The sequence below is a fragment of the Ctenopharyngodon idella genome, chromosome 2 (genome assembly GCF_019924925.1).
Source record: "Ctenopharyngodon idella isolate HZGC_01 chromosome 2, HZGC01, whole genome shotgun sequence".
Lineage (NCBI taxonomy): Eukaryota > Metazoa > Chordata > Actinopteri > Cypriniformes > Xenocyprididae > Ctenopharyngodon > Ctenopharyngodon idella.
Window position 1 is genome coordinate 27326939 of NC_067221.1, and position 27755 is coordinate 27354693.

Sequence of the window (27755 nt, forward strand, 5' to 3'; positions counted from 1 at the left end):
TAGTTGACATTTGAGGTTTAATGCTATAGAAAAACAATAAAAAATTGCATTTTCAGATTGTTTTTTTTATTTGTATACAAAAATATGGCATGCAGTTGCTTCCAACAGTGGTATAAAGCTATTCAATACATCATTCAATGTAAATTGTGATAATCGTAATTAATAATCACAATTACAATTTCAAGGGAATAATCGACGATTATGACTTTTGTCATAATCGTGCAGAACTACATGCCTTAGAAAAAACTTAAGACAAATGTTACGACAAAACAATGGCACTGATGTATTTTAAGATATGTCAGTGCAAGTTGCTTTTAGCTTAAACAGCTCAAACATGCATTTTAGTCTGGGACTAGCTTAAGCCTTTTCTGTGAAACCAGGCATAAAAGATCTAAATGAAGTAAGCTTCAAATGTGATAAAAAGGATAAATTAAAAACACACTTCATTGATTACACACTTTTACATCAATTCAGTAACCCTTTACTTCCATTTTCGCCCAGCCATCTGTAAAATGATCCTCAAATTGCTTCAGTCACATGTCATCATGGCACTCCTGTCAATCATTCATGGCTCCACCCACAAAGAGATGCACATAGGCTGTAATATTTACTGTGTCCAAAACTCTACAACCTCTTCTTGTTAGGCAGAATAAGAAAGAAACAAAGAAAGTAATATATTATATTATATTATATTATATTATATTATATTATAAAGTATTATATATTAATAAATAAATGTTTAAATGAAAGTATCAAGAACATTATTCATGTGGAAAGAATAATAGGTTGGGTTTTGTCTCTAGTAGGTATTCTTACTTACTGGAAGATTTTCATACACAGACGAGTTCAGTTCGGGTTTACAATCATCAAGTTGATCAGCCTTTACGAATGAAGAGACAAAGTAAAAACAGGAGTGTGTTATTTAAATTTCCATATACTTAGTCAATACAGACATTGAATATTTTCACACTCACATTGAGGAGCGTTTAATTCCTTTTGGCCAAAGGTGAAGAAAGTTTATTATTTTGTAGGAAACACTTACCATTGTGTTCTCATAGACTGGGTCACTAAATTCAATATCACAAGCTTTGCGTCTGTCATGATGAGGTCTGGAATGATTCATCTTTTACATTAAAGAAAAAAACAGAATAGAGAGAAAATGATGTCTATAAACTCACTAGAAAACATCTCACTACATTTAGGCTTTCAATCTTTTAGTTACTAATTAATTTACCTGATCAGTAAAATAACGATAACTTACCTGATATTTGAGCGTGTCATTTTTCTTTTTCAAACTCCTGCTTCCCCTTTAAAGACAATGATATTTGTTTCAGTCAAACTATACCAAGTATTTGTATGAAAAAGCGCTGCTGATGCACGTGTAAACAGTATACGCATGATGCTTTTGCGCCACATTTTGGTTTGTAACTTCACAAAACAATAGTAAACCATAGTAGATTGCATATCTTTATTTACAGCAGGTGGTCTCGAACGAGCCCAAACACAACATAAGACAATGTGTAGATCAGTGTTTCCAAGTCCACGGTTTTGATCATTGCGTTGTGATCATGGCGCTGTGTTTTTCAATGTCATTTGAAAGTTTAACCAATGGAAACTAGATCTCGGGTGAGGTGGGTGGGTATAGTGGGTAAAGATGATGTGTAGAGACCAATCGGACACAGTTGTAGCACACTTGGATTGGAAACAGAGCTGGAAGATCATCACTCATTAACCGGGATCTTATTACTTGTTTGTTCTATGTAGTTTTTTTGTGCCGTTTACACAAGTAGTTCATATGTTCAGTAAAATCACTTGTTTGGAGGGTTTTTTTGTTTGGACCCTTGATTAATTACTGTATGTTTCGAAATAAACGGTTAGCCTACCTTAATCCATTGCATGGCTTGAAGACATTAATACACTTAGAATACATAACTACGGCGTGCTCGCTTCTTTTTTCCATGTGTTTCTGCTGCATGTGTTTTGTGCATGAGCTGCACACACCTCAAAACTTAACACTCTAATGATGACCTTAATCGACCATCAATAAGTTTTATTGATTAAATTATTAACAATTAAGTGATAGTCGATTAATTGCTAGCATCCCTAGCTCACGTTCATCATGACGTCTCACTGAATTCACAACCTTCTGACTCAGTCACTCATTCACACACACTGCATAGTACCACAGACACATATCTTACCAAATCAGCATCATGATGATCACTGCAGCTCCACAAACCACTCCAATGGATGTGTATAATTTCACCAGATGTCCTACAAAAGAGTAAAACATCTGAACAGATTCATTTTCTTCACTTTAGAAAGAGTAATGCAAGTATATGAGCTGCTCTACCTTTAACAGTCACAGTTACAGCGTCTGATCTCTGAGATCCATGTTGATTGTGAGCCTGACAGTAGAAGCGTCCACTCTGTAGTGCACTGAAACTCTGTCCAGATCCAACAGCTGAGCTTTCATTCTCCTTAAACCATCTGAAGTTCAGAGCAGGAGGGTTTGAATCACTGCTGCAGATCAGAGTCACTGAATCTCCCGCCCAAATCTGACCAGACTGAATGATGGACACTGAGACGTTCCTGGGTGGGTCTATAATTGTCACGGTTCATGGATTCACTTACTCACCCTCGTGTGTTGTTGTGTGTGTGTGTGTGTGTGTGTGTGTGTGTGTGTGTGTGTTGGGTGTGAGTGAATGATTGTGTGGGCGTCACCCATTATGGTCTGATTGCGATCTGTTGCCAGCCGTGTCTTGTTAGTGGTTGTTATATATTGTGCATGTCTTTATGTGTCTTTGTCAGTTCGTTGCAGGCTGTTCCCGGTGTCGTGTTCTCTGTGTGTTTCTTCCTGGTTTTTGGATTCTGGACTTTCGTCGTGTGCCCTGTTTTCTGGGTTGGATTATCCTTGTTCTCTGATACCCGCTGTAGCCCTGCGCCACCCAGTGCCTCGCCACTCTGCACGCCACAGCCTCTGCCTCGACTGACCCTTGGAGTGAAGTTATTGTACAGCATTTTCCTGTCAATAAATATTGTTATTCTTGCACTTGGATCCTCTGTCTGTGTTCATTCCCTGACAGAACGAACTGACCACTTATGGATCCAGCAAGGTCGTCGGATCTTCAGGAGTATTTGAGCAGGAGTGCTCAACGGATGGATCATCAGGACGAGCAAGTGGTGGCCACTGCTCGTGCCGTTCAGGCGTTGGTGGCGCAGGTGGCTGAGTTATCTACCCAGGTTCAACATCTTTCATCTCCCACTGCGCCAGCTCCACCGTCTGTTCCCCACCCATCCGCCAACGTCAGCAGTCAACAAGAGCCGCGTATTCCTGCACCAGAGAGGTATGCTGGAGAACCAGATGTTTGTAGAGCCTTTCTAACGAAGTGCTCTATTTATTTCTCTTTGCAACCTAACACGTTTTCTTCTGAGGAATCTAAAGTCGCGTTGGTCATGACGCTTCTGACGGGACGCGCAGCGTTGTGGGGAACAGCGGTGTGGGAGAACAAACATCAGTGCTGCTCCTCATTCCACACCCTGTCGCAGGAGATGAGACGGGTCTTCGACCGTTCGGTGGCGGGACGGGAGGCCGCGCGCAAACTCGCGGATCTGCGGCAGGGAATCCAACCAGTGTCTGATTACGCCATCAAATTCCGCACCCTGGCAGCGGAATGCAAGTGGAACGAGGAGGCGCAGTGGGATATGTTCCTGCATGGGTTGGCCGACCGTGTTCAGCAGGAGATTTACCAGCTGGATCTACCCACCAGTCTCGACGGTCTCATTGAGCTCGCGCTGCGGGTGGACGCTCGCTTGCAAGAACGCGCGGCGCGTAAGAGGCCCGTAGCGCGCTTCGAGGAAATGGAGGAGAGCGGTGCCAGCGGAGTTAACACGGTCGGTCCCCCGTTCGATCCTGAACCCATGCAGGTGGGTAGAGCTCGGCTCTCCCGGGAGGAGAGATTACACCGGAGAGAGATGGGACTGTGTTTGTACTGTGGAGGGGCGGGGCATTTTCTTAGGGAGTGTCCCGTAAAAGGCAGAGCCCGACAGTAGTACCGAGGTTATTGTCGGGTGGTCTTTCCTTGGATAAATCCTCATCTGCGACACTCCTCCCGGTGAGACTACAGTGGGTATCGGGGCATCACACCTGCCAGGCTCTGGTCGACTCGGGGGCGGAGGGCAGCATCATGGACTATGATCTGGTCACGCGTTTGCACATACCCATTCACCCTTTGGAACATGCCATAACTGTCATCGCCCTTAATGGACAGAAGCTACCCACCATCACACACGCCACGGAGCCCTTAACCGTCATCACTTCCGGTAATCACACTGAACAGTTGCCATTTTTTATTTCTAGATCTACTACTCATCCGGTCGTCTTGGGTCATCCGTGGTTGCTCAAACACAAGCCCAGGATCGAGTGGGGTCAGGGGTCCGTGGCAGAATGGAGCAACCAGTGTCATGCGTCTTGTTTGTTGTCTGCCTGTTCTTCTGTGTCTCGTTCTGTGTTACAGGAGTCGTCGGTGAATCTGTCAAACGTGCCAGAGGAGTACCTTGACCTGAAGGAAGTGTTCAGTAAGTCCCGGGCTGCTTCTCTTCCTCCGCATCGTCCCTACGACTGTGCCATAGACTTAGTACCAGGGTCTTCTCCGCCTAAAGGCAAGTTATATTCACTTTCTAATCCGGAAAGGGAGGTCATGGAGAAATACATTTCTGATTCTCTGGCAGCTGGGATCATCCGCCCTTCCTCGTCTCCCGCGGGGGCGGGTTTTTTTTTCGTGGGTAAGAAGGACGGGTCGCTGCGGCCGTGCATTGATTACAGAGGACTGAACAACATCACGGTAAAGAATACTTATCCTTTGCCGTTGATGTCTTCTGCCTTTGAACGGCTGCAGGGCGCGTCTCTTTTCACGAAATTGGACCTGCGCAACGCTTATCATTTGGTTCGCATTAGGGAGGGGGATGAGTGGAAGACGGCATTTAACACCCCTAGAGGGCACTTTGAATACTTGGTTATGCCTTTCGGCCTTTCCAACTCGCCCGCCGTGTTTCAAGCACTCGTTAATGACGTGTTGAGAGACATGATCGATCAGTTCATTTATGTCTACCTGGACGACATATTGATATTTTCTTCTTCTCTCCAGGAACATGTGCAACACGTCAGACGAGTGCTCCAGAGGCTGCTAGAGAATGGGCTTTTTGTCAAGGCGGAGAAGTGCGTTTTTCATGCACAGTCAGTTCCATTTTTAGGGTATATCGTGTCGTCTGAGGGGGTGCGCATGGATCCTGACAAGGTTAAGGCTGTGGTGGATTGGCCAATCCCAGATTCCCGTAAGGCCCTGCAGAGGTTTTTGGGATTCGCCAATTTTTACCGGCGTTTTATTCGCAACTTCAGCCAACTAGCCGCTCCTCTGACCGCCTTAACCTCCACCGCAACGGCGTTCAGGTGGTCTAATACAGCTGAGGCTGCATTTTCCAATCTGAAGAGCCGCTTTGTTTCGGCTCCCATTCTTGTCGCCCCTGATCCTTCACGTCAGTTTGTGGTGGAGGTTGATGCTTCAGAGGTGGGGGTAGGGGCAGTTCTTTCCCAGCGCGCCGCCACGGACGATAAGATGCATCCTTGCGCGTTTTTTTCTCATCGCTTATCCGCCGCCGAACGGAATTACGACATTGGTAACAGGGAGCTGCTGGCGGTCAAATTAGCTTTGGAAGAATGGCGTCACTGGTTGGAGGGGTCGGGGGTACCTTTCATCGTCTGGACCGATCATAAGAATTTAGAATACATCAGATCCGCTAAAAGACTAAACTCTAGGCAGGCTCGGTGGGCTCTGTTTTTCGGTCGTTTCGATTTTTCTCTATCATATCGTCCCGGGTCTAAGAACATCAAGCCCGATGCTTTATCTCGTATTTTTGATCGTTCCGAGCGCCCGTCCACTCCCGAGTGTATTTTACCTGAGAGACTCATTGTCTCTTCACTCACATGGGAGGTCGAGTCGAAGGTCCACACGGCCTTAGAAGGGGTAACGCCTCCGCCCGGGTGCCCACCGAGTCGATTATTTGTACCAAAGAGGTTACGTCCAGACGTTATCCGATGGGGCCATGATTCCAATCTGGCTTGTCATCCAGGGGTTAGTCGTACCATGTTTTTGGTTAAGCAACGATTCTGGTGGCCCTGCATGGCTCGCGATGTTCGCAATTTTGTTTTGGCTTGCTCTGTCTGCGCTCGTGGTAAGATTTCTAATCGTTCCCCAGATGGGCTTCTTCAACCGCTGTCTGTCCCTTCAAGACCCTGGTCCCACATAGCGCTAGATTTCGTAACAGGCCTCCCTCCTTCACAGGGCAATACGGTGATTTTGACCGTAGTGGACCGGTTCTCGAAGGCGGCACATTTCATCCCCTTGCCCAAATTACCCTCTGCCAAGGAGACAGCGGTTACTGTCATTAATCACGTCTTTCGTATTCATGGCCTCCCGGTAGACGTGGTTTCTGACAGGGGATCCCAGTTTACCTCCAGATTCTGGAAGGAGTTTTGCAGATTACTGGGAGCGACTGTTAGTTTGTCATCTGGGTTCCATCCCCAGAGTAACGGGCAAGCTGAGAGAGCCAACCAGGATTTGGGGAGAACGTTGCGATGTCGGGTAGCTCAGAATCCTTCATCCTGGAGTCAGCAGCTTCCTTGGGTGGAGTACGCGCACAACTCGTTACCAGTGTCGGCTACGGGCCTGTCGCCTTTCCAGTGTAGTCTAGGTTACCAGCCACCTATCTTTCCTAGTCTGGAATCCGAAGTCGCGGTCCCCTCCGCTCACGCCTTCGTCCAGAGGTGTCGTCACACGTGGAGAAGAGCCCGAGAGACTCTTATTCAGGTGGGAGCGCGCACCAAGGCCCAGGCCGATCGCCACCGGCTGAAGCCTCCCGTATACGTCGTCGGACAAAAAGTGTGGCTTTCTTCCAGGAACATTCCGCTCCGCTCCGTATGTAATAAGTTGGCACCTAAATTCATTGGCCCGTTTACTGTCACCAAGATTCTTAGTCCGGTGACAGTCCGCCTCAAATTCCCCCCAGCGTACCGTAGAATTCACCCCGTATTCCACGTATCTAAAATCAAACCTGTTTTTCATGCTAACATTAATCCGCCGGTTCCGGTTCCCCCCCCGCCGCGTCTCGTAGATGGGGAACCCGTTTATTCGGTTCGTCGTATTTTGGACGCTAGGCGAAGGGGACGCGGATTCCAGTACTTGGTGGACTGGGAGGGTTACGGTCCGGAGGAGAGGAGTTGGGTTCCTGCCAGGGACATCCTGGATCACTCTCTTATTGATGATTACTATCAACAGGTAGGCTCTCCTGGGAGCGCCAGGAGGCGCTCATAGGAGAGGGGGTACTGTCACGGTTCATGGATTCACTTACTCACCCTCGTGTGTTGTTGTGTGTGTGTGTGTGTGTGTGTGTGTGTTGGGTGTGAGTGAATGATTGTGTGGGCGTCACCCATTATGGTCTGATTGCGATCTGTTGCCAGCCGTGTCTTGTTAGTGGTTGTTATATATTGTGCATGTCTTTATGTGTCTTTGTCAGTTCGTTGCAGGCTGTTCCCGGTGTCGTGTTCTCTGTGTGTTTCTTCCTGGTTTTTGGATTCTGGACTTTCGTCGTGTGCCCTGTTTTCTGGGTTGGATTATCCTTGTTCTCTGATACCCGCTGTAGCCCTGCGCCACCCAGTGCCTCGCCACTCTGCACGCCACAGCCTCTGCCTCGACTGACCCTTGGAGTGAAGTTATTGTACAGCATTTTCCTGTCAATAAATATTGTTATTCTTGCACTTGGATCCTCTGTCTGTGTTCATTCCCTGACAATAATAGACAAAAGAAAGTGTATATTAATGTTTTGTGATTGTTAATCCAGTAATTTGGATCATCATTAACTCACACATGATGTTTAAAGTCACAGCATCAGAGTATTTCTCTCCATGTTCATTGATGGACTTGCACTTGTATTTTTTGCTGTCATCAGAGCTGATGTTTGAGATGCTGTAGATTCTTCCAGATCCTACAAACGTTCCTCCTTTAAACCAGCTGAAGTTCAGAGCAGGAGGGTTTGAATCACTGCTGCAGATCAGAGTCACTGAATCTCCTGACTCTATTTCACCAGATCCATTGATCAACACTGAGACGTTCCTGGGAGGATCTAAAAGACATAAATAATCCGTAATGAAATGTGTAGTTCCAAAAATAAAAAAAACAATTTTTTCTTTTTTTTTTTTAAATAAATAAATGAATCTGTACTCACACATGACATTGAGCTGAACAGCAGGAGAGGTGTGATTGTGTCCGTGTACAGCACAGCTATATCTGCCTGCATCCTCTCTTCTGACTGACTGCAGCAGGAGTTCATTGTTTCTGTCTCTTCTCTCAGTTAATGGCTGTGAGTTTCTGTACCAGATGAATGTTGCTCTGTCAGTCAGAGTGCAGCTGCTTTTACATGTCAGACGGACTGAATCTCCCTCTGTCACTCTCTCAGGAGACTCCACCTGAAGATCTGAACACAACACACACATTATATCTAGTGCTGCTGTCATACACTGATTATTATTCAACATAATGCACAGAAGAAGAGAGAAACCTCATGAAAGTCACCTGTGACAGTAAGAGTCACTCCAGGTTTACCAGTCCATTTCACCTTATCTTTATCAGTGATGAATCTGAAATAGTACATGTGTGAATCCTTCAGTGTCACATGACTCAGTCTGATGGTGCAGTTCTGCTGTTTATCTCCCAGATACTGAAGCCTCTGACTGTATTCAGGGTCCTCAGAGAGATCTGGATGCTCTTCATTATTTTTTTCCAGTGTTTTGGTCCAGAAGACTTTCATTATCTGACATCCAGTAGGGTATGTATAAGTGCAGCTCATTATCACTGATGAGTCCTTTAGTGCACAGATGTGTGAAGGACTGTAGATCACATTCTCATTCTGACTACAGACCCCTAAAAAAAGTTCACACTGAACAAATTAGCAGCAACTTGTGCATAAACAATGCAGTGTGCAAAACTTCCTGAGCGTTTCTTAAGTGTTGCAGTGACTCACCGTGAATCATGATCAGAAAGATCAGAGGAAGTGGAGGAGCCATTTTGACTGACATCACTATAGCAACACCTACAACAAATTTACAGTGGCTTATTTTTCAGCTTTAATGTCAGTGTGAAACAACAATAAATACCACTTTATTTATTCAAGAACATGACAGTAAGAGTCATTTTTGCACTACATGAGTTTGTAACTCTTCGTCTTTCCCTGCCCTGTTTTTGACTGACAGACAGCACATCAGACAGTAGGACTCTGCCTGAACGATGGCTTTTAATTCCAAACTGAGAAACTGAGATTGATTTTTTGATTCAGTGCACTACTAATGTTTACAGCATATACTCTGGGGCTCTAGTTGTCACACTTTTACTCAGGAGAATATTTCTCTTAGCAGGCTGCCTTTTTACGGAGTGTCTATTTACACTAAGTGCAAATAGCATCCCTTGTTGGCAAACACTTTTTACACTAGCTCCACTCAAGTTTTAAATAAGATGTGCAGAATTCAACGTCTTTAGTGGTCCAGCAGTAGTGAATAAGGCTTGCAGACCTGACTTTCAATGCGATTGACACAGGTTCAAACCCGCCTTTTGCCGAGCTCACCTTTATTTTCAATAAAAATGAAAATATTGTTCTAAAAGTGGAAGTAAAATGCAAACGAGTGTTTAATAATATTAAAAGTGTTTATTGGGTAGGGTTAGTGGAAGGTTTTGGGTGGGTTTTTATTCTCCCAATAAGGCAGCATCCATTTAATAAATATAATCATTTACACTCTATGATATTATTGCATCCTGTTAATGTACAAAAATACTGAGGTGCAAATAGTATCTGCCAATATAAAGTATAGACCCATTTGGAGCAGACGTCAAAGTTATGTCACTTGCAGATGCGCGCACATAGTAGTTGCAGAAAAATAGTGGTAGCAAGTGGAGGAAAATGTGCAAAATCCAGAGAATAAGAGAAAAATGTTTTGTTGTGCCTCTCGATGTCGGAATTGGAATGCAAAAAAATATAGTCTTCAATTTTTATCGAACACCGTCGTTGAAGACGCCCTTTGAAGCTAAACGGAGACGTTTATGTTGCAAGTCACAAACTGGACTGATGAAACCTGCAATGATTAGTCTACTATTAAAGCAGCAATTTGATGTAAACAGTAAGGTGATGATACACGTGGCAACTTTTTGAGCAATGTTGCCGTCAACGGGCAACCTGATGAGACACAGGGCAACTAATTAGGCCAACGGACAGTTGGCAGCAACTAATCAGAAAGGAGCAAATCTATTGGCAACCCAATAAATACTTTATTATAAACACTTGTTAGGCACTTTATTTCAACTTTTCAAATATTTTCTTCATTTTAATTAAAAATAAGTGCTTTTCCGATCAGATTTGTGATAGGAAAAGGGAGAAGAGCGAGTTCGGCAAAAGGCGGATTCGAATCCGCGTCAATCGCGTCAAAAGCTATATTCATATGCCATACGCCCTACAACCTGCGATATTACAAAAGTTCAACAGGTCTCATCTTCTTAGTATTTAACTGAAAACATTCGATGGCTTAATTACAGCTTACATGCATTACATTGGACAGTTGTTGGTATTTTAAGCATTATATGAGGTAAATTCCCTGTTTTGGGTTGACGCATGACAACTTACTAGCGTAAAAAGATATAAGTTCATGCTCCTTTTCTCCGCTCCACTGCCGCTGAGAAGCCGCCATCTTGTTTGATTTTTTTCTGAAATCTCCGAACCGATCACATGATCGGCTGCTAACATTCTGATTGGAGGATCTCAAAAAATGGCCCACGACCGATCTTACGTATCCAGATATAAATTTGTTGCTCATTCACAGTGGGAAAAGGCATGATTTTTTTTTTTCCAAACCAGTTCAGTGGAAATCCCGCCCTGGAGCCGATTCTAAACATTTCATTGGCCATGTCAATCACAATAATGATTGCCTACACCCAACCCTGATCCCTAAACCTACCCGTCACTGTAACCTCAGCCAATGAAATTGGTTGCAGGGCAGGGATTTCCGCTGAACCGTTTGGGGAAAAAAATCACGCGTGGGAAAGTGCCCAAGCAACATTGCCCGGCAACATTGCTCAAAAAGTCGCCCCGTGTATCATCACCTTAATAAGTCTACATAATATTCACATATGTAGTTCATAGAGGGCATATATACATACATTAGCAGATACAGCAAGAAATAACATTTAAACCTATAACATTTTACATAAATAACTTAAACATGCCTATAACATTTTTATTTCACAATTCTGACTTTTTTGTTGCATTTGTGTGTTTATATCTCCCAGTTCGGACTGTATAACTCTCAATTGCGAGTTTATTTCACAATTCTGAGGGGAAAAAGTCAGAATTGCAGGATGTAAACTTGCAATTCTGAGGAAAAAAGACAGAAAACGAGTATATCTCACAATTCTGATTTTCCTTCTAAGAAATGTGAGATATAAACTCAGATTTGCAAGAAATAAAAGTCAGAATTGTGAGATATAAACTCGAAATCAAATTTTTATTCTTTTATCCTGTGGTTCTATTGACTGCTACTGCAGAAATGTCATTTTCAGCATCTAATTATTATTAACATGTAATAGCTATTAGCACTTAGTGCAAATAGCCGCTGCCTTATTTTTAAAATCAGTTCCTGTATAGAGACACACTTTAATATATAAGTCTTGGATATTAGCAAAGTCCTTTTAAGACAAGTAATTTCACTCGGCAGCCATCTTTGAAACACCTCTCGGGCATTCAAGTGCAGCTGCTATCTCTTTGAATGGGGAAACATCAAATTCTCCAAAGCCATGCTTTCGATTAAATTTCATATTTGAAATCACCAATGAAATCTGACAACAACTGTCTCATAAATTTTGTTTCTAAACGCTCGAATCATGACAAAAAACATTATTTTTCAGACTAGATCAAGCTAGAATGCGCATGCGCAGTCCTAAATGTGTGTCTCGCGTCTCATTTCGGAGGTGCGCGTCTGACTGTTTCTATAGGAACCGGAGCTTCTAACAGCCGCTGCAGTGACGCGATGACTTTACCAATCGGTGATTGGCTCTTATTTAGAAGGCGGGACTTAATCCGCCATATTGTGCGTTGCACAGTGACACGTCTTGTGTTATTCTATGGTCTTTGATATAAGTCTATACAATCAGCCTTCCTTATACAGTTATCTGTTGTGTAAAAGATTAAAGTGGATTTTTATCAAGGTGTTTGTCAATAACATACAAAATATTGCTAGAGAAAACATTTTTGTGCTATTAGTCTTTTGAAACCATAGACCAGGGGTGCCCAATAGGTCGATAGCGATCTACCAATCGCTCGTAAAGACGATGCTGGTAGATCGCACACAATTTTAATAAATGCTTTTAGTAATTAGTAAATTTAGTAATTTTTAGTAAAAAGAAATATAACAATGTCCTTGCTTCTCCTTTTAGTTTCTGTCTGATTTGCTGACTTTAACTAATACATTTTGACAAGGCAAGATTTTTGCTTATTCAGTTGCCATGACAACTAGCCTGCTTCATGCCTTCCAAGAGCTTCGGAGTTCGGCGAACAGAGTGCAAAACTGCAAATCTAGCAGCATTCGGTAGCTTACACAAATGACATTCTTTCACAAAATATAGATCTAAAATATATGTCAACCATTTGAAAATGAGTGGTACCAAGCAAAAAGGCAAAAACTTACCATTTCTAATGCAGAGTGGGAGGAAGAATTTTTTTTCACTTTGTCCTTTTCTAAATGCATTTGAATGATCTGCCAAACAAGTATTGCTATTCCAAAGAAAAAAAAAAAAAACGTTGAGAGACATTTTTGGACTCTTCATAAAAATTATGACAACGATTTTCCTGCAAAAAGCGTGCTTAGAAGAACAAAGGTGAAAGAACTGAAATCTCAATTAACTGGTCAACAGTCACTTTTTACTCGCCCAGGCCTAAAAGCAAAGGCAGCCACGGAGGCATCATTCCGGGTGAGTCACACCATCGTCAAACATAAAAAATAATTTCAAGATGGACAAATGGTAAAAGATGCATTTGTCGAGGCAGCAGATTCATTGTTTCGGGATTTTAAAAACAAATCTGAGATTGTGTCCGCTATCAAAGCTGTACAAGTACAAGGAGCCAAGTATAAGGAGGAGGATGCTTTTCCCGACTTCCTTAACTATCATTGTATTATACACCAACAAGCTCTATGTGCGAAAATGCTGAACATGAAAGAGATCGCAGATGTGTCCATGAAAATCGTCTGCTCAATACGTGCACGCTCACTTCAGAGACGGCTGTTTCGTGCGTATTTGGAGGAAGCTGACTGCAGCCACACAGATCTCCTGCTCCATACAGATGTCAGGTGGTTAAGCAGGGGCAAATTCTTGGAAAGATTTCTCAAGCTGCTGCCTGAGATAAAGGAGATTCATGGGAAATCGTTTTTCAGATGAACCCAATCAGCATTGGAGGATGAGATTTTAGCACTGCAGACTGACATTCAGGTGAAGGCGAGGGCAAGTGGACAGGTTTGGAGCCTTCTTGCAGAAGACAAGTATCCAAATATCCGAAAATGTGCCACCTCACTAACTGCACTGTTTGGCTCAACTTATTTATGTGAATCAGCCTTTTCTCACATGAAGATTATTAAATCAAAACACCGGTCCACCATGACTAATGACAATTTGGAGGCTTGTTTGTGACTATCTATCAGTAGCTACTGCCCAGATTATGCAAAACTGTCTGAAATGTATTTTTTGAAATTAAACTGCGTGTTTTTTGGTTGGTAGATCTCATTGAGTTATTTTAAAAGTAGATTATCACGCAAAAAAAGTGTGGGCACCCCTGCCATAGACACAGCCCTGTGACAACTAGCCCCAACCAGTCTCCCATAAATCCCCACACTTAAAATATTTGACAGAACGGTTATAAAATCAAGCTCTTACCTGTTTCACCAACACTCATGATCAGAGACAGCACTACAAATGATCAGGCTGGAACCAGTATTGGTATTTTCACACTGAAGGACACGTGATTAACACATTATATTTTATTTTGAGGTTTTGACACCTCAACTAGTGCAGATCAAGCAGAAGAAGAGTTTTAACTGATGACCTCAGACTAAAGTTAAACTGCGAGACACTTTATGTTATGCTCATATGTGATGATATTTTCAAACTTGGAAATATCTATATTCAATAAGTTGCATACAGATGATGATGACAAGGAACGTGATCTTGAGAGAGAGAAAATAATAGCTTGAATGACTATACTTTAATTTGCATATGCAGACCAACTATCCTGGAATGGGAACTGATGGAGGTGGGATTGTAAAACACTGGAAGGTATTGCAGTGGCAGTGATGTAAAAAAAATATATATTTCATCAACAGCTTCACCAGCTATACATTTCATAAACCTCTAATTCACAAATGAATTAATAGCAATAGAAGTTAAACAAAGAACTTAAATCACGGTGATGAAGCAGAATTGATTCATCTGAATGTGTAAAAGTTTTTATCATTTTATCTTGCAGCCTTGTTCTCGAATGCATCATGTCCTTAAACATGGTCACAAATACAGTTTCCTCTTTAGTACAGTAAGTGTGAAAACCAAACACGTGAAACTTTGACAGCAGCATCACAGTGTGATCACGTGACCTTTATAAGCGATGGAGAGACATCACAGGAGGAAGAGGAAATCAGTCCTGTCAGAGTAAAGCTTGAGGCCTTTTATCACATGTCCAATATGGCGGCTCTAGTAATGGTAGTCCCGCCTACTGAATAAAATTAGTAATCGTGTCACTGTAGCTGCACTTAGAAGCTCCGATATCTATAGAAGCAGTTCTGAGAGGCGCGCTCAGGACTGCACATGTGCATTGACTTGAAAAACCTGAAATAACTTTTTAAAAGCTATTTGATCATCAAAAACAACATTTATGGTTCATGTCAGATTTTACTGCTGATTTGAAATATGTTATTAAAATGTGACTTTGGCCAGCAGTTTTTCAGTGTATTTCACCATCCAGGCAGAAAGGAGTTGGTCTTGCATGAGTGAAAAAGCTGCCTGAAAGTGTTGCAAATAAACTGACTTTCCTTGAAAGGGACTTTGATTATGTTTGACCAGCAAAAGCTGAAGCTCCAGTGACTAAAGTCGGCAATGAAATGAAAGTTGCAACTGACTTCACTTCCATATTGTGACACATTTCAAAGTGAAATGGCCTATCAAACAAGACAAAAACAGTGTGCGACTTGATTTATCCATCAGTTGTTGCAGTGATCCATGGATGAGTCAACTAGACTACTAGTATTAACACTATTGAATGAAAGATGAATTCAAAATATTCAATTTTAAAATTGTATTTACTAGAACAATTGTATTCCTACACTGAGCATTAAAAGGATTAAAGTGACATAAAAAACAAAACAAAAAAACAAACAAAAAAAAAACAATAAACTATTAGCATTAATGATAACCAACTATAAACAAACAAGTCACAATGCATAAAGCAACAATATATTTTCATGATGACATTACTTCCGGCCATAAGTCATCGACTTCAACTTGTATCCATTGTCACATTTTCCTCAATCTTCTCAAAATACTCCAGTAAATCTTCATCAGACACTCCTGTCAATCATCCAGGCTCCACCCACACAGTCACATGGAGACTGTAAAATGTTTTGGTGTGTACCATCATCACTACAGCATATTCCTGTTAGTCTGAGACAAAAATGAGATCCGTTTAAAAAATGTAACCATTAACCACAGGGTCCTCAGACAGATCTGAAGGCTCTACACCCTGTTGTTTAGGGCCTTTGGTCCAGAACACTTTCATGATCTGATGTTCAGTAGGGTATGTATGAGTCCTTTGGTGCACAGATGTGTGAAGGACTGTCACTGAATACATCTGAAATGATTTTCTTTATTCAAATTTACTGCGTCTGCAGTGCTGGAGGATGTTGAAAAGCAGAAATAGGTCTGGCTTACCAGAAATCATGAGCAGAAAGATCAGAGGAAGAGGAGGAGCCATTCTAACTGACATCACAATCAAGACACTTATTTTAGCTTCTGTGAAGGAGAATCTCATGAAATTCATCATGAACAAGTTCAGGTCATTGTGAAATTATTGTAATAACAGTAAAATTACCATGTTTTTAATGCAAATATATAATACTTTTTTCATTTGATTCTCAGGTAAAACATCACTTGGACATTTTTTGGTGCAATTCACCCATGAATGAACAGGTCAAATTTGAGTAAACAACCATTTTTATTTTAAGAAAATGGAATTTAAGGAGTAGCTACAGTGAACAAATTAAAAGAAATCTTAAAATTTTTTCAGCAATGGAACAAAACAAATGAAGCAGCATCCCTCAATGCATGAGAATTAGCCAAACGAAGAAATAAAGAAAGAAAGAGGGAGTGAAAAGAGACGAGAACATGCAAAGTTCTTGACATTTTCAAAGTGTTTCTTTAAGATGTGTGTGATTTTCACATGCAGTTAAACTTTTATTTCTTCACAGACAGGATTGTCTCAGATACTGAGTCCCTGCTGAGTGAACAAATGCAAGATCATCTTTACTAAAAGTCTCACTTCCTCTTTTGTGTGTTGATAATAGGCCTGCATTAAACCTTTATGTAAATCCTGATCTGACAGAAGCTGTATCCTGTACAACACAGACACTCACTGACCCTTGTTCCGCAAAGCTTTAATTCATGAAAACCAAGGAGGGAATTTAGTTGCAAGATGGAGTGGGATTTGTCATTCCACTAACTAGACTGAAGGCCTACTGCACGGTATACATTATTACTGGCAATAACACTCACCTCCACCAGCACTTTACAACTCACTGCTGCTCATGCAAACACATTCACTCTCTCATTAGATGAAGAAATGTCTGTCAATTCGAATAACTAAAGAAGTGCAAACAAGTGTCACCAGCAGGTGGTGCAAAGACATGGAGAACAAAATCACTGATTCACATAGCATATGAAAATTCTACTTAAATTTGGCATAAAATCAAAATCTATTCGACTCTATTTACTTAGTGCACATTACTAGTCTTGTGCTGAACAATTCATGCATGCTAGCTGATTCACAAAAAAAAACCCTTTTTTTTTTGCCTTTGTAATCTTTGATCAAAATCTGAAAATGTACTTCCCCTCTAGAATGGCTTTCCTTCTCTGATGATGTCAGTTTGACGCCCTCCAACTGCCAGTCTCCTGGGAGCTTTGACAACGAGCTGAATGAAACATCCCCTTTTCTAGTCACGCCCTCTATTTTTCTCATTCAGTATAGACCATATGATGCCCCGCCCCCTTTCAGCTCTGCACTCGTTGTGTTCTGTCTTCCAGTTTGTACACTATATTGCCAAAAGTATTGGGACACCCCTCCAAATCATTGAATTCAGGTGTTCCAATCACTTCCATGGCCACATGTGTATAAAATCAAGTACCTAGGCATGCAGACTGCTTCTACAAACATTTGTGAAAGAATGGGTTGCTCTTAGGATCTCAGTGAATTCAAGCGTGGTACTGTGATAGGTTGCCACCTGTGCAATAAGTCAATTCATGAAATTTCCTCACTACTAAACATTCCACGGTCAACTGTTAGTGGTATCATGACAAAGTGGAAGCAATTGGGAACAACAGCAACTCAGCCACATAAAATCATAGAGCGGGGTCAGTGCATGCTGAGGCGCACAGTGCGCAGAAGTCGCCAACTTTCTGCAGAGTCAATAGCTACAGACCTCCAAACTTCGTGTGGCAATCCGATGGACGAGTCTGGGTTTGGCAGTTGCCAGGAGAACGGTACTTGCCTGACTGCATTGTGCCAAGTGTAAAGTTTGGTGGAGGGGGGATTATGGTGTGGGGTTGTTTTTCAGTGGTTGGGCTTGGCCCCTTAGTTCCAGTGAAAGGAACTCTTAATGCTTCAACATACCAAGACATTTTGGTCAAAAATTCCCATAAACACACTCCTAAACCTTGTGGAAAGTATTCCCAGAAGAGTTGAAGCTGTTATAGCTGCAAAGAGTGGGCCAACTCCATATTAAACCCTACAGATTAAGAATGGGATGTCATTAAAGTTCATGTGCACGTAAAGGCAGGCATCCCAAAACTTTTGGCAATATAGTGTATTTCCACAGCATGAAGGTAAGATCTTATGTATTTATAAATAAGGCTGTCGGTGACATTAAACGTCATCACACTGAACAGGTACGGCTTTTACAGCCTCGTTATGCTTATAATTGTGCTCTTATAAACTACTTTAACTCAAACTTTCTGGGGAAATGTTTTTAGATAAAAACTTGTCGGTTGATAAAAAAGTTGTCGGAAACATAATCATGGTGACGTTGAAGTCGTGGGACCATGATGTTAGTTCGTTTATAGCCTACCTTTAGCTTTTTAATTCTGGCAATTGAATTTAGACTTCAATTTTCGTAAAAGTGGTGTTCATCTCTGAAACCATCTTGATGGATAAACTTTTGTTGATCACAGAGCTTAATCCAAAAGTCTATGGAAAAATCCTATTGGGTTTTTGTCAAGGGACCCTTACGCAAAGAAAATGTATTTCCCTTTATATATGAATGATCAACATATTAAATGATATGATGGTATATTTGAAAATATACAGAATAATATACTGTGTAAATATATTACAATATATTGAATAATACATAAGAAATTGTCGCTTTTCATATACTGAAAAATATGTGAGAATATATATTTAATAATATATCATAACATATGCAATTTTATATTCAGTAATACACTTCATAATATATAGATGTATATGTGATCAGATATGGTACGGCATATGTATATTTATTGCTGATATATTTATTCATGCAGTATAAAAACATATTTAGAAAAATATATATAATTATATTTTATAATTATAGACATTATAAATGCTTCATATTTGAAAAATTATAATATATATATATATATATATATATATATATATATATATATATATATATATATATTATTTTATTTTATTTTATTTTTTTACAGAATGTACACTTTTTTGTACATAATTATCATGATATAGTAAATAATACTCCACTACAATTAGCTGTTCTTGCAATGATATTTTTATTAGGTAATTATTCATTTACATAATATCTGAATCTCTAGAATCTGGATACAATTTGACTTCTAAATGACATTTAAATATTGACATTTAAATATTTACCATCATTCAACATATGTGTCATATAGAGCCACAATGCATAATACAGTGAAATGCAGAAAAGATAAAGTTTATTACGTTAAGTATTTTGCTTATTCTTGTGGATTTTTATGTACAGGTTTTGTCTACAGATTCAAAATGGCCAGTTCGTCTTCTGTATTTTATTATTACACAGCTCGCTCAAATACTTGATTCTGGTTGGTCAGTTGCAACATTCAGCGGTCAAACACATCAGTATTGATCTGTTGCACACAATAACACCGTATACAACAAATAAGCTAATGTCAACTCGTGTTTGTAGGAAACACGTTTTTTTAAAGTCATTTCGCCTGCGTTTCCGTCTGCAGAATCGCTCCGAGCTTGTGATTGAAAACCCGAAGTGGAGCTCGAACGGCGGATTACATGACGCTTTGAACTGGGAGGAGAATGTCTGTTGCTCCGCTCCACCAATTTATATTATTCCGGTCCAGCTTTCAGCCTGTGTTTCGGTTAGTCACTCACTGTTGGAGTGACTAACCGTCATCGTCGTCGTTGGAGGAAGAATATGGACGAACTTCAAGTTGAAACGTAAGTTGCTATATTAAGGACTTGTTTATTGAAATGTGGTTGTTCCGATCTACAGCAAGATTGCGGCAGTGTAATTTTGTTTAGTATTATAATTATTATATTAATAATTTTACTAAATAGTTTGTTTTTCTCTAGCAAACTCTAAATGTAATGCTCTTTAATATTTGTTATGCTGTTATTCTGATGTATTTAATGACAGAAAATTGTGGAATCGTACAACTAGAGCCTTATTTTTTCTGCATTTCATTTGAAACATGATCAATACTGATACTAAAGGTTAAAAACATTAATAATGTAAGCTCCATACGTGATAAAAAAAACCAAAACAAACAACAACAACAACAAAAAACACTTTTATATCAATTCATTAACCGTTTACTTCCATTTTCAACCATCCATCTATAAAATGATCCCCAAATTACTTCAGTCACAGGTCATCACGACACTCCTGTCAATCATTCAGGGCCTCACCCACAAAGAGGTGCATAAAGTCTGTAATGTATTTGCTGTGTGTTCAAAATATTACAGCCTCTTTTTGTTAGGCTGATTAAGAAAGAAAGAAAGAAAGAAAGAAAGAAAGTGAAAACATATTAATAGCGAAATATTTAAATAAAAGCATCAAGAACATTAGTCATGAGGAAAGGCTAATATATCTGGCTTTGTGTCTATCTAGTGGGTATTCTTACTGGAAGATTTTCATACACAGATGAGTTCAGAGCCGAGTTGAGCAGCCTTTATGAATGAAAAAACAGGATTGTGTTATTTAAATTCCCATATACTTAGAGACATTTGATATTTTCACACTGACATTGATGAGTGTTTAATTCCTTTTGGATAAAAGTGTAGGCAATCCTCATTTAGAACATTTATCCTTGAATTGCCATATTCACTCAATTCAACATCACAAGCTTTGCGGCTTTCATGATGAGGTCTGGATTGAACCATCTGTGCCATTACGAAAAACAGAATAGAGAGAAAATAAATAATTTCTATAAAAACTCACTAGATAAAGTCACAACTACATTCAGACTTTTTAATCTTTTAATTACCAATTAATGTACCTGATCAGTAAACTACTGATAACCAAATAAATTGTTCTCACCTGAGACTCCTGTGTGTCATTTCTCTTTTTCATACACCTGATTCCCCTTTAAAGACAATGATTTGACACAATTACAACCAATCAGAACTTATTTGATGTTTAATTCAGAGATGCACCAATTGCAGTTTTCTTGGCCGATTCCGATTTCCAGTTTTTTTGTAAGCCTGACCTGCCGATACCAATTTTTGCAGATTCAGATTTTCTTTCTAAGAACTGTAATTGACAGCATATACAAACAAAAATGTACTTTTCTTTAGAACAAAACTTTATTTTCATAATAAAATAAATTATTAAACATTACAATTTCCCCCAAACTGCACCAAGTTACAGGATCTCTGTGACTGGAAAGAGGTAGAAATAACAGTTAACTGAAAATAAGCTTCTGCAACAGGTTCATCAAGTGCATGGTCTGCCCCTCCAGAATAGCCAAAAGCGCCCATTTCACTTGGTCCTTAACTTCTGCTGAAAAGTAGCGATTCTTGTACCTTTTGCATAAACAAAGACAAGAAGGATTGGTCAAATTATTGTGGTTTTTGCAGTGGCCACTCCATGATCTGTGTATGCCCTTCTCTCCAAAAGCCATTTAAGTGCAGTGATGGCTGGAATGACGTCAGCGGCTGTTGCTGTCGAGGAGCTAATTTTCTTTGTGAGTTCCTCAAAAGGTGCGAGCAGGCTCATGACGTTCTCAATAAGCCCCCACTGATGCATGTTGAGTGTGGCTGGCAGATTATGTTCAGCAGCGTATGCCCCCAAAGTGTGTCTGTGTAGCCCCTGCCCGATCCAAGCGGGACACAAATCCAGGCCCTTTGCCGGGTTGCCTTCATCAAGTGCTTTGCTTATGTTTCTTCCATTGTCTCGAAGCACGACATGAACCCTGTTTCTTGTCTAAACCCCACCGCTGCAACATTGTGTCAAATGTTGTTGCCGTGTTGGCAGAAGTATGAAACCCTGTCATTTCTTGACAGTGCAAAAGTAATTGTTGTCGCTGGAACTCTTTGTCCACCCAGGTAGCAGTCAGGCTCCACATTGACATTAAGCTTACGTTGGATGTCCAAATATCAGTTGAAAAACTGATATTACTGGTTTTGTTGTTCCGTGCTCTTTCGTGATGAGGTTTCCCCACAGTTTACTTTAGCCTTACAAGTTTTACAAATTGCAAACTTTGTGTCTTCTACACTCACAGTGAAGAACTTCCACGCCAACGACATGTTTACATGTGGCTGTGAACGTGAGCGCAGCTGGGACGTCAACGTTTTGGCCGCGCTCATGCTCACAGCCGCATGTAGTAGGGGGATTGGCTCGGAATCGGAAAGACGTGAGACTGAACGGCCGGTCACCATGCAGAAAATCGGCTGATTCTGATCTCTGGCCGGTCAATCGGTGCATCTCTATAATTCACAGTTATGAGTGAAGAGATTTCTCTATGGGCCATTTTTAATGTGATGAAATCTGGTGTATCTTCAGGATTTACTGCAGTAATGATATGAGCTTCAGACTTCCTCATTTAATAACCAACTGAGTAGCTGTCAGTGTGGAAAGAGAGGATTGAAAACTGGAAATTTTGCGTTGGCTCATATTCATCATGACGTCTCACTGAATTCACAACCTTCAGACTCAGTCACTCATTCACACACACTACATAGTACCACAGACACATATCTTACCAAATCAGCATCATGATGATCACTGCAGCTCCACAAACCACTCCAGTGGATATGTATAATATTACCACATGTCCTGCAACTGAGACAAAAGAGTAAAACATCTGAACAGATTCATTTTCTTCGATTTAGAATTTAGTAATGTAAGTGTATGAGCTGCTCTACCTTTAACAGTCACAGTTACAGCGTCTGATCTCTGAGATCCATGTTGATTGTGAGCCTGACAGTAGAAGCGTCCACTCTGTAGTGCACTGAAACTCTGTCCAGATCCAACAGCTGAGCTTTCATTCTCCTTAAACCAGCTGAAGTTCAGAGCAGGAGGGTTTGAATCACTGCTGCAGATCAGAGTCACTGAATCTCTCGCCCAAATCTGACCAGACTGAATGATGAGCACAGAGACGTTCCTGGGTGGGTCTATAATAGACAAAAGAAAATAATTAATGTTTTGCTATTGTAAATTCATTAATTTGATGATTACCACAGTTACGGAACTCTTATAATTAACTCACACATGACATTTAAAGTCACATTATCAGAGTATTTCTCTCCATGTTCATTGATGGACTTGCACTTGTATTTTTCACTGTCATCAGAGCTGATCTTTGAGATTCTGTAGATTCTTCCAGATCCAACAAATGTTTCTCCTTTAAACCAGCTGAAGTTCAGAGCAGGAGGGTTTGAATCACTGCTGCAGTTCAGAGTCACTGAATCTCCTGACACTATTTCACCAGATGGACTGATGGACACTGAGACGTTGTTAGGTGCATCTAAAAGTGACAAAAATGAAATCCTTAAATCATCTCATTCAAAGATAATCTCCAGTTTTTAAAAAGAACAAATGAATCTGTACTCACACATGACATTGAGCTCAACAGCAGGAGAGATGTGATTGTGTCCGTGTACAGCACAGCTATATCTGCCTGCATCCTCTCTTCTGACTGACTGCAGCAGGAGTTCATTGTTTCTGTCTCTTCTCTCAGTTAATGGCTGTGAGTTTCTGTACCAGATGAATGTTGCTCTGTCAGTCAGAGTGCAGCTGCTTTTACATGTCAGACGGACTGAATGTCCCTCTGTCACTCTCTCAGGAGACTCCACCTGAAGATCTGAACACAACACACACATTATATCTAGTGCTGCTGTCATACACTGATTATTATCCAACAGAAGATAAGTGAAACCTCATGAAAGTCACCTGTAACATTAAGAGTCACTCCTGGTTTACCCAGCCATTTTTCTTCATCAGTGAAGATCCATATCTTCTGTTTATTAGTGGTGAATCTGAAATAGTACTTGTGTGAATCCTCCAGTGTCACATGACTCAGTCTGATGGTGCAGTTCTGCTGTTTATCTCCCAGATACTGAAGCCTCTGACTGTATTCAGGGTCCTCAGACAGATCTGGAAACTCTCCATTATCTTTTACCAGTGTTTTTGTCCAGAAGACTCTCATGATCTGATGTCCAGTAGGGTATGTATAAGTGCAGTTCATTATCACTGATGAGTTCTTTAGTGCACAGATGTGTGAAGGACTGTAACTCACACCCCAGTCAGCACTAGAAACACCTGAAACACAGAATTCATTTAGCAGCTGAATGTGCATGAAAAATGCAGTATCAAATTTCTTGTGTTCTGAAGTGTTGCATTGACTCACCGTGAATCATGAGCAGAAAGATCAGAGGAAGAGGAGGAGCCATTCTTACTGTCTGACTACCAATACCTACAACAAATGTACAGAGGCTTGTTTTTAATTTTTAAGTTGTTGATTCTGTCTCCTTTTTATTTATTCTCGTATTTATTATCATGCCTCATTGCAGCATTAGATGTTTAAAATCGAATATACTATAGCGTTTCACTACTAGGAGTAATCAGGCTGGTTCTTTCTCATTTTGAGACTTTATTAAAGAACTGCAGGGTTACTGTTTTGGCCGTAACCCACGCCGTACATAACAGAAAAAGAGAAATATAGCTGAAATATATTGCTGCTCTCACTCTTGAACTCACTCGGACTCGCACTCGAACTCTGAACTCTTTAGCCCCCTGACCCCCCCCCTTAAAACCCCACCCCTTAAAGTTAACAAGTGTAACGACTGAGACAAATCAGACACAATATTTGTATATTTAACAAATAATTGTTTAAAACTCACTTTGGGGTCTGTCCCCCATCCCCCAAGAAGACCAGTCTGTACAGGGGGCCTCAGTTACAAGTTTTATTGCGCTGAAGTATGTGGGTTGCCACATGGAAGAGCAGAGACAAAGAGACACATAGTCCTCAAAACAGACTTTCCTGCATTAATTTATAGATGAACCGATCTATAAATGAACATGCATCCCATGACATTATTATAACTGTCTTGCAAACTGTTGTGTGCATGATATCTGTTTTATGCATATTTTATGATAAGAACCAATGGTTAACGTAAACCAACCTATATATAGGGGAAAGTCCAAGGGAAATGGCTGAATGTGGGGTGCTTAGGGCAGGGGACTCAAGAACAACTGGGGTGTGGGACACGGGCAGGATCTTTGAACGACATCAACCATTGGAGCACAGCATGGTCTGTCCTTATCGTGAATGGTGCGCCTCAGAGGTGGTATTTGAAGTGCCTCACTGCCATTACCACCCCAAGGAGCTCACGTCTGGTGACACAATAATGACTCTCACGCTTGTTGAAGACCCTGCTAAAGTACCCCACCACCTTCTCCCTGTCAGGTCTTGAAGGGTATCAAATGCCTTCTGGCTCTCGGCAGTCCAGACAAAGGCATGGTCTTTCTGCTGGAGGTGGAAGCGCGGTGCCCCTATGCATGAGAACCCACTTACAAACTTTCTAGAGTAAGAGGCTAGCCCCAGGAAATTCTTCAGTTTTCTCAGGTCTGTAGGGGTTAACCAGTCTCTAATTGTTTCAATTTCGTCCTCCATGGTGACTATGTCCTCCCTCCCCAACTTGTGTCCAAGGAACTCAACCTCCTGCCTCGTAAAGTGGCATTTATCTGGATGTAGTTTCAGGCCTTCCGCTGTCAGTCTTCCCAACACCCGACAGAGGGAATTGAGTGCTTCATCAGACGACTCACTATGGACTAGGAGATCATCCAGATATACAAGACATTCACGGCGAGGAACTCCTTCCAACACTTTGTCCATAAGCCATTCAAATGTAGTATTAGCGTTGCAGAGCCTTGAACTGCTAGAGGCCCCTATTTGTGCTGAATGTGGTTTTGGGAGAAGATTTAGGAGACAATGGCATTTGCTAGTAGCCGCTCCTCAAGTTAAGGGTGGAGAACCAAGATGAATCAGCCAACAAGTCAAGGGACTCATCCACTCTAGGCAGGGGGTATGAATCCTTTCTTGTGAGTTTGTTGAGCTGCCTATAGTCTATGTAGAACCAGCATTTGGAACTATTTTTCCGTGGCACCATGACAACTGCTGAAGCCCATGGGCACTCTGAGGGCTCAACTGTACCCGCCTGCAGCATTGCCTGCAGCATTGCCTGCAGCATCTCCTGCAACTTCTTATCCACAGCTTCCCGTCGGGCCAGTGGATATGACGTGGCCTTACTTTCATCGGGCGGGCATCTCCTGTGGGTTAGTGGGTTAGGCCCACTTCATTCTCCTTGAGAGCAAAAATGTCCTTAAAGTCCTCAGACTTCCACACTTTTTGTTGCTCATTTAAGCCATCACATTTTTTGGACCAAATGTCTCTCAAGGCCGAGATCCAATGGTTGGTTATTTGCAGGATGGGTCATTTGCACCGGACTTCCATCAGTGAGGGTAAGTGAGTCTCTACATAGGTCCAGCACACAGCCAACGGCCCTCAAGAAATCTAGTCCCAGAATGCAGGGGTCCTGCACTTCAGCCACCCACTCCTGGAATGACACGGACAGACATGCTATGTCAAACAGGAAGAGACCTTTCCCTTTTATTGGCGCAAAGTCACTAGTCACAGTTTTCAGATGAGCAGATGTCGATTTCAAAGCTGTCCCCACTGGAACAAGATCAGGAAGAACCAGGGTTGCATTCGATCCACTGTCAACAAGGGCTGTGCAAGCGACTCCTGCCACTATAATGGGTATGTGGCAGAAATTTCCAACATAAGACCAGCCCACTACCAAAACACTCTCTGTAGTTCGCAGTCTAACCCCTTCCTCCACCCGCTGCCCCTCGTCCTCAGCCAGGGGGTAGGTATGGGAAAAATTATTATGGGCCTGTGTCCCCCCGTCTACATGGGCCCCTGGGCATTTCCCTACATTTGACTGATCCTGAGGCACTGTCTGATCAGATGGCCTGGCTGGCCACATCCCCAGCAAACTGAAGGTAGGCGGCGTGGGCGGGGCTCTGAGGCGGAGCGGCCCAGGTGCAGCATCGCAGCATTTGTATAATTATCCATCCACGCGAGTGCCCTGGGGCACAGTTTAGTCATTTCTGCAGCTCTCACTATTGGAGTAACTTCATCTGCATTCATTCAGCCCCCAATATCTCCCTTTCAATAGCCAGTTCCAGGCGCTTCACTCAGTGTGGTTGGGTGAGCCAGCTGCGTTTCCACACAGAGCTCTCTTGGGCTGAGCGCCTGGATAAATCTGTCATTAGCGAGCTCATTCTGGACTGACGGTGGTATTTGAGAATAGGTGTGTTTACATAAACATTCAGTGTCATTGGCCAAAATGCGGAGGGGCTCACCTTGTCGTCTGTGTTATGAAATTCTTTTCTTAAAAGGACAGTCTGGCTACATTGTCCAAACCGTCTATGAAGAGATGAAGAGGCATGAAGAGCAGTCCTACGTCTTAAGCTGGGACGCCACTCTCTCGTGAACATGCGTACAACAGTTAGCGGAAGCTAGAGATTACAGTTAATAAAGTTTTAAATATGGATATTTTTCTTACACAAACGCATCGCTTCGCTTCAGAAGGCCTTTATTAACCCCCCGGAGCTGTGTGGACTTCTTTTATAATGGATGGGTGCAATTTTTTGGACTTCAAATTTTGGAGAATAACAGAAAAAGAGAAAAATAGATTGCTGCTTGCACTCTTGAATTCATTCTGCACTCTCTAGCCCCCTGACCCCTCTTAACCCCCAAAGTGAACAAGGAACTAACAACTAGAACCACTTATTAAATGAACACTGTTGAACGTCATCACATTACCTAGTGTCTTCCAGCATTCGTAAT

At 41.5% G+C, this 27755-nt stretch overlaps 1 protein-coding gene across 3 annotated transcripts; it reads right to left on the reverse strand.

Moving 5' to 3' along the window:
• On the reverse strand, window positions 1–24310 carry LOC127504075 (B-cell receptor CD22-like). Of its 3 annotated transcripts, XM_051878429.1 has the most exons (10): window positions 24249–24310; window positions 23792–24160; window positions 23454–23702; window positions 23109–23366; window positions 22765–23013; window positions 2202–2274; window positions 1262–1307; window positions 1043–1123; window positions 821–880; window positions 1–636 (listed from the first exon to the last, which is right to left on the reverse strand). In XM_051878429.1, the coding sequence occupies exons 1-10, from the start codon at window positions 24289–24291 to the stop codon at window positions 625–627; spliced, it is 1440 nt and encodes a 479-aa protein (XP_051734389.1). In that variant the 5' UTR covers window positions 24292–24310; the 3' UTR covers window positions 1–624. The 3 variants fall into 3 exon arrangements, with proteins under 3 accessions (XP_051734389.1, XP_051734411.1, XP_051734399.1); XM_051878451.1 differs by lacking the exons at window positions 1–636; window positions 821–880; window positions 1043–1123; window positions 1262–1307; window positions 2202–2274 and adding exons at window positions 19154–20379; window positions 20523–20568; window positions 20939–20984; window positions 22603–22681; XM_051878439.1 differs by lacking the exons at window positions 1–636; window positions 821–880; window positions 1043–1123; window positions 1262–1307; window positions 2202–2274 and adding exons at window positions 20584–20781; window positions 20939–20984; window positions 22603–22681.
• Between the last annotated feature and the right edge of the window lie 3445 nt (window positions 24311–27755).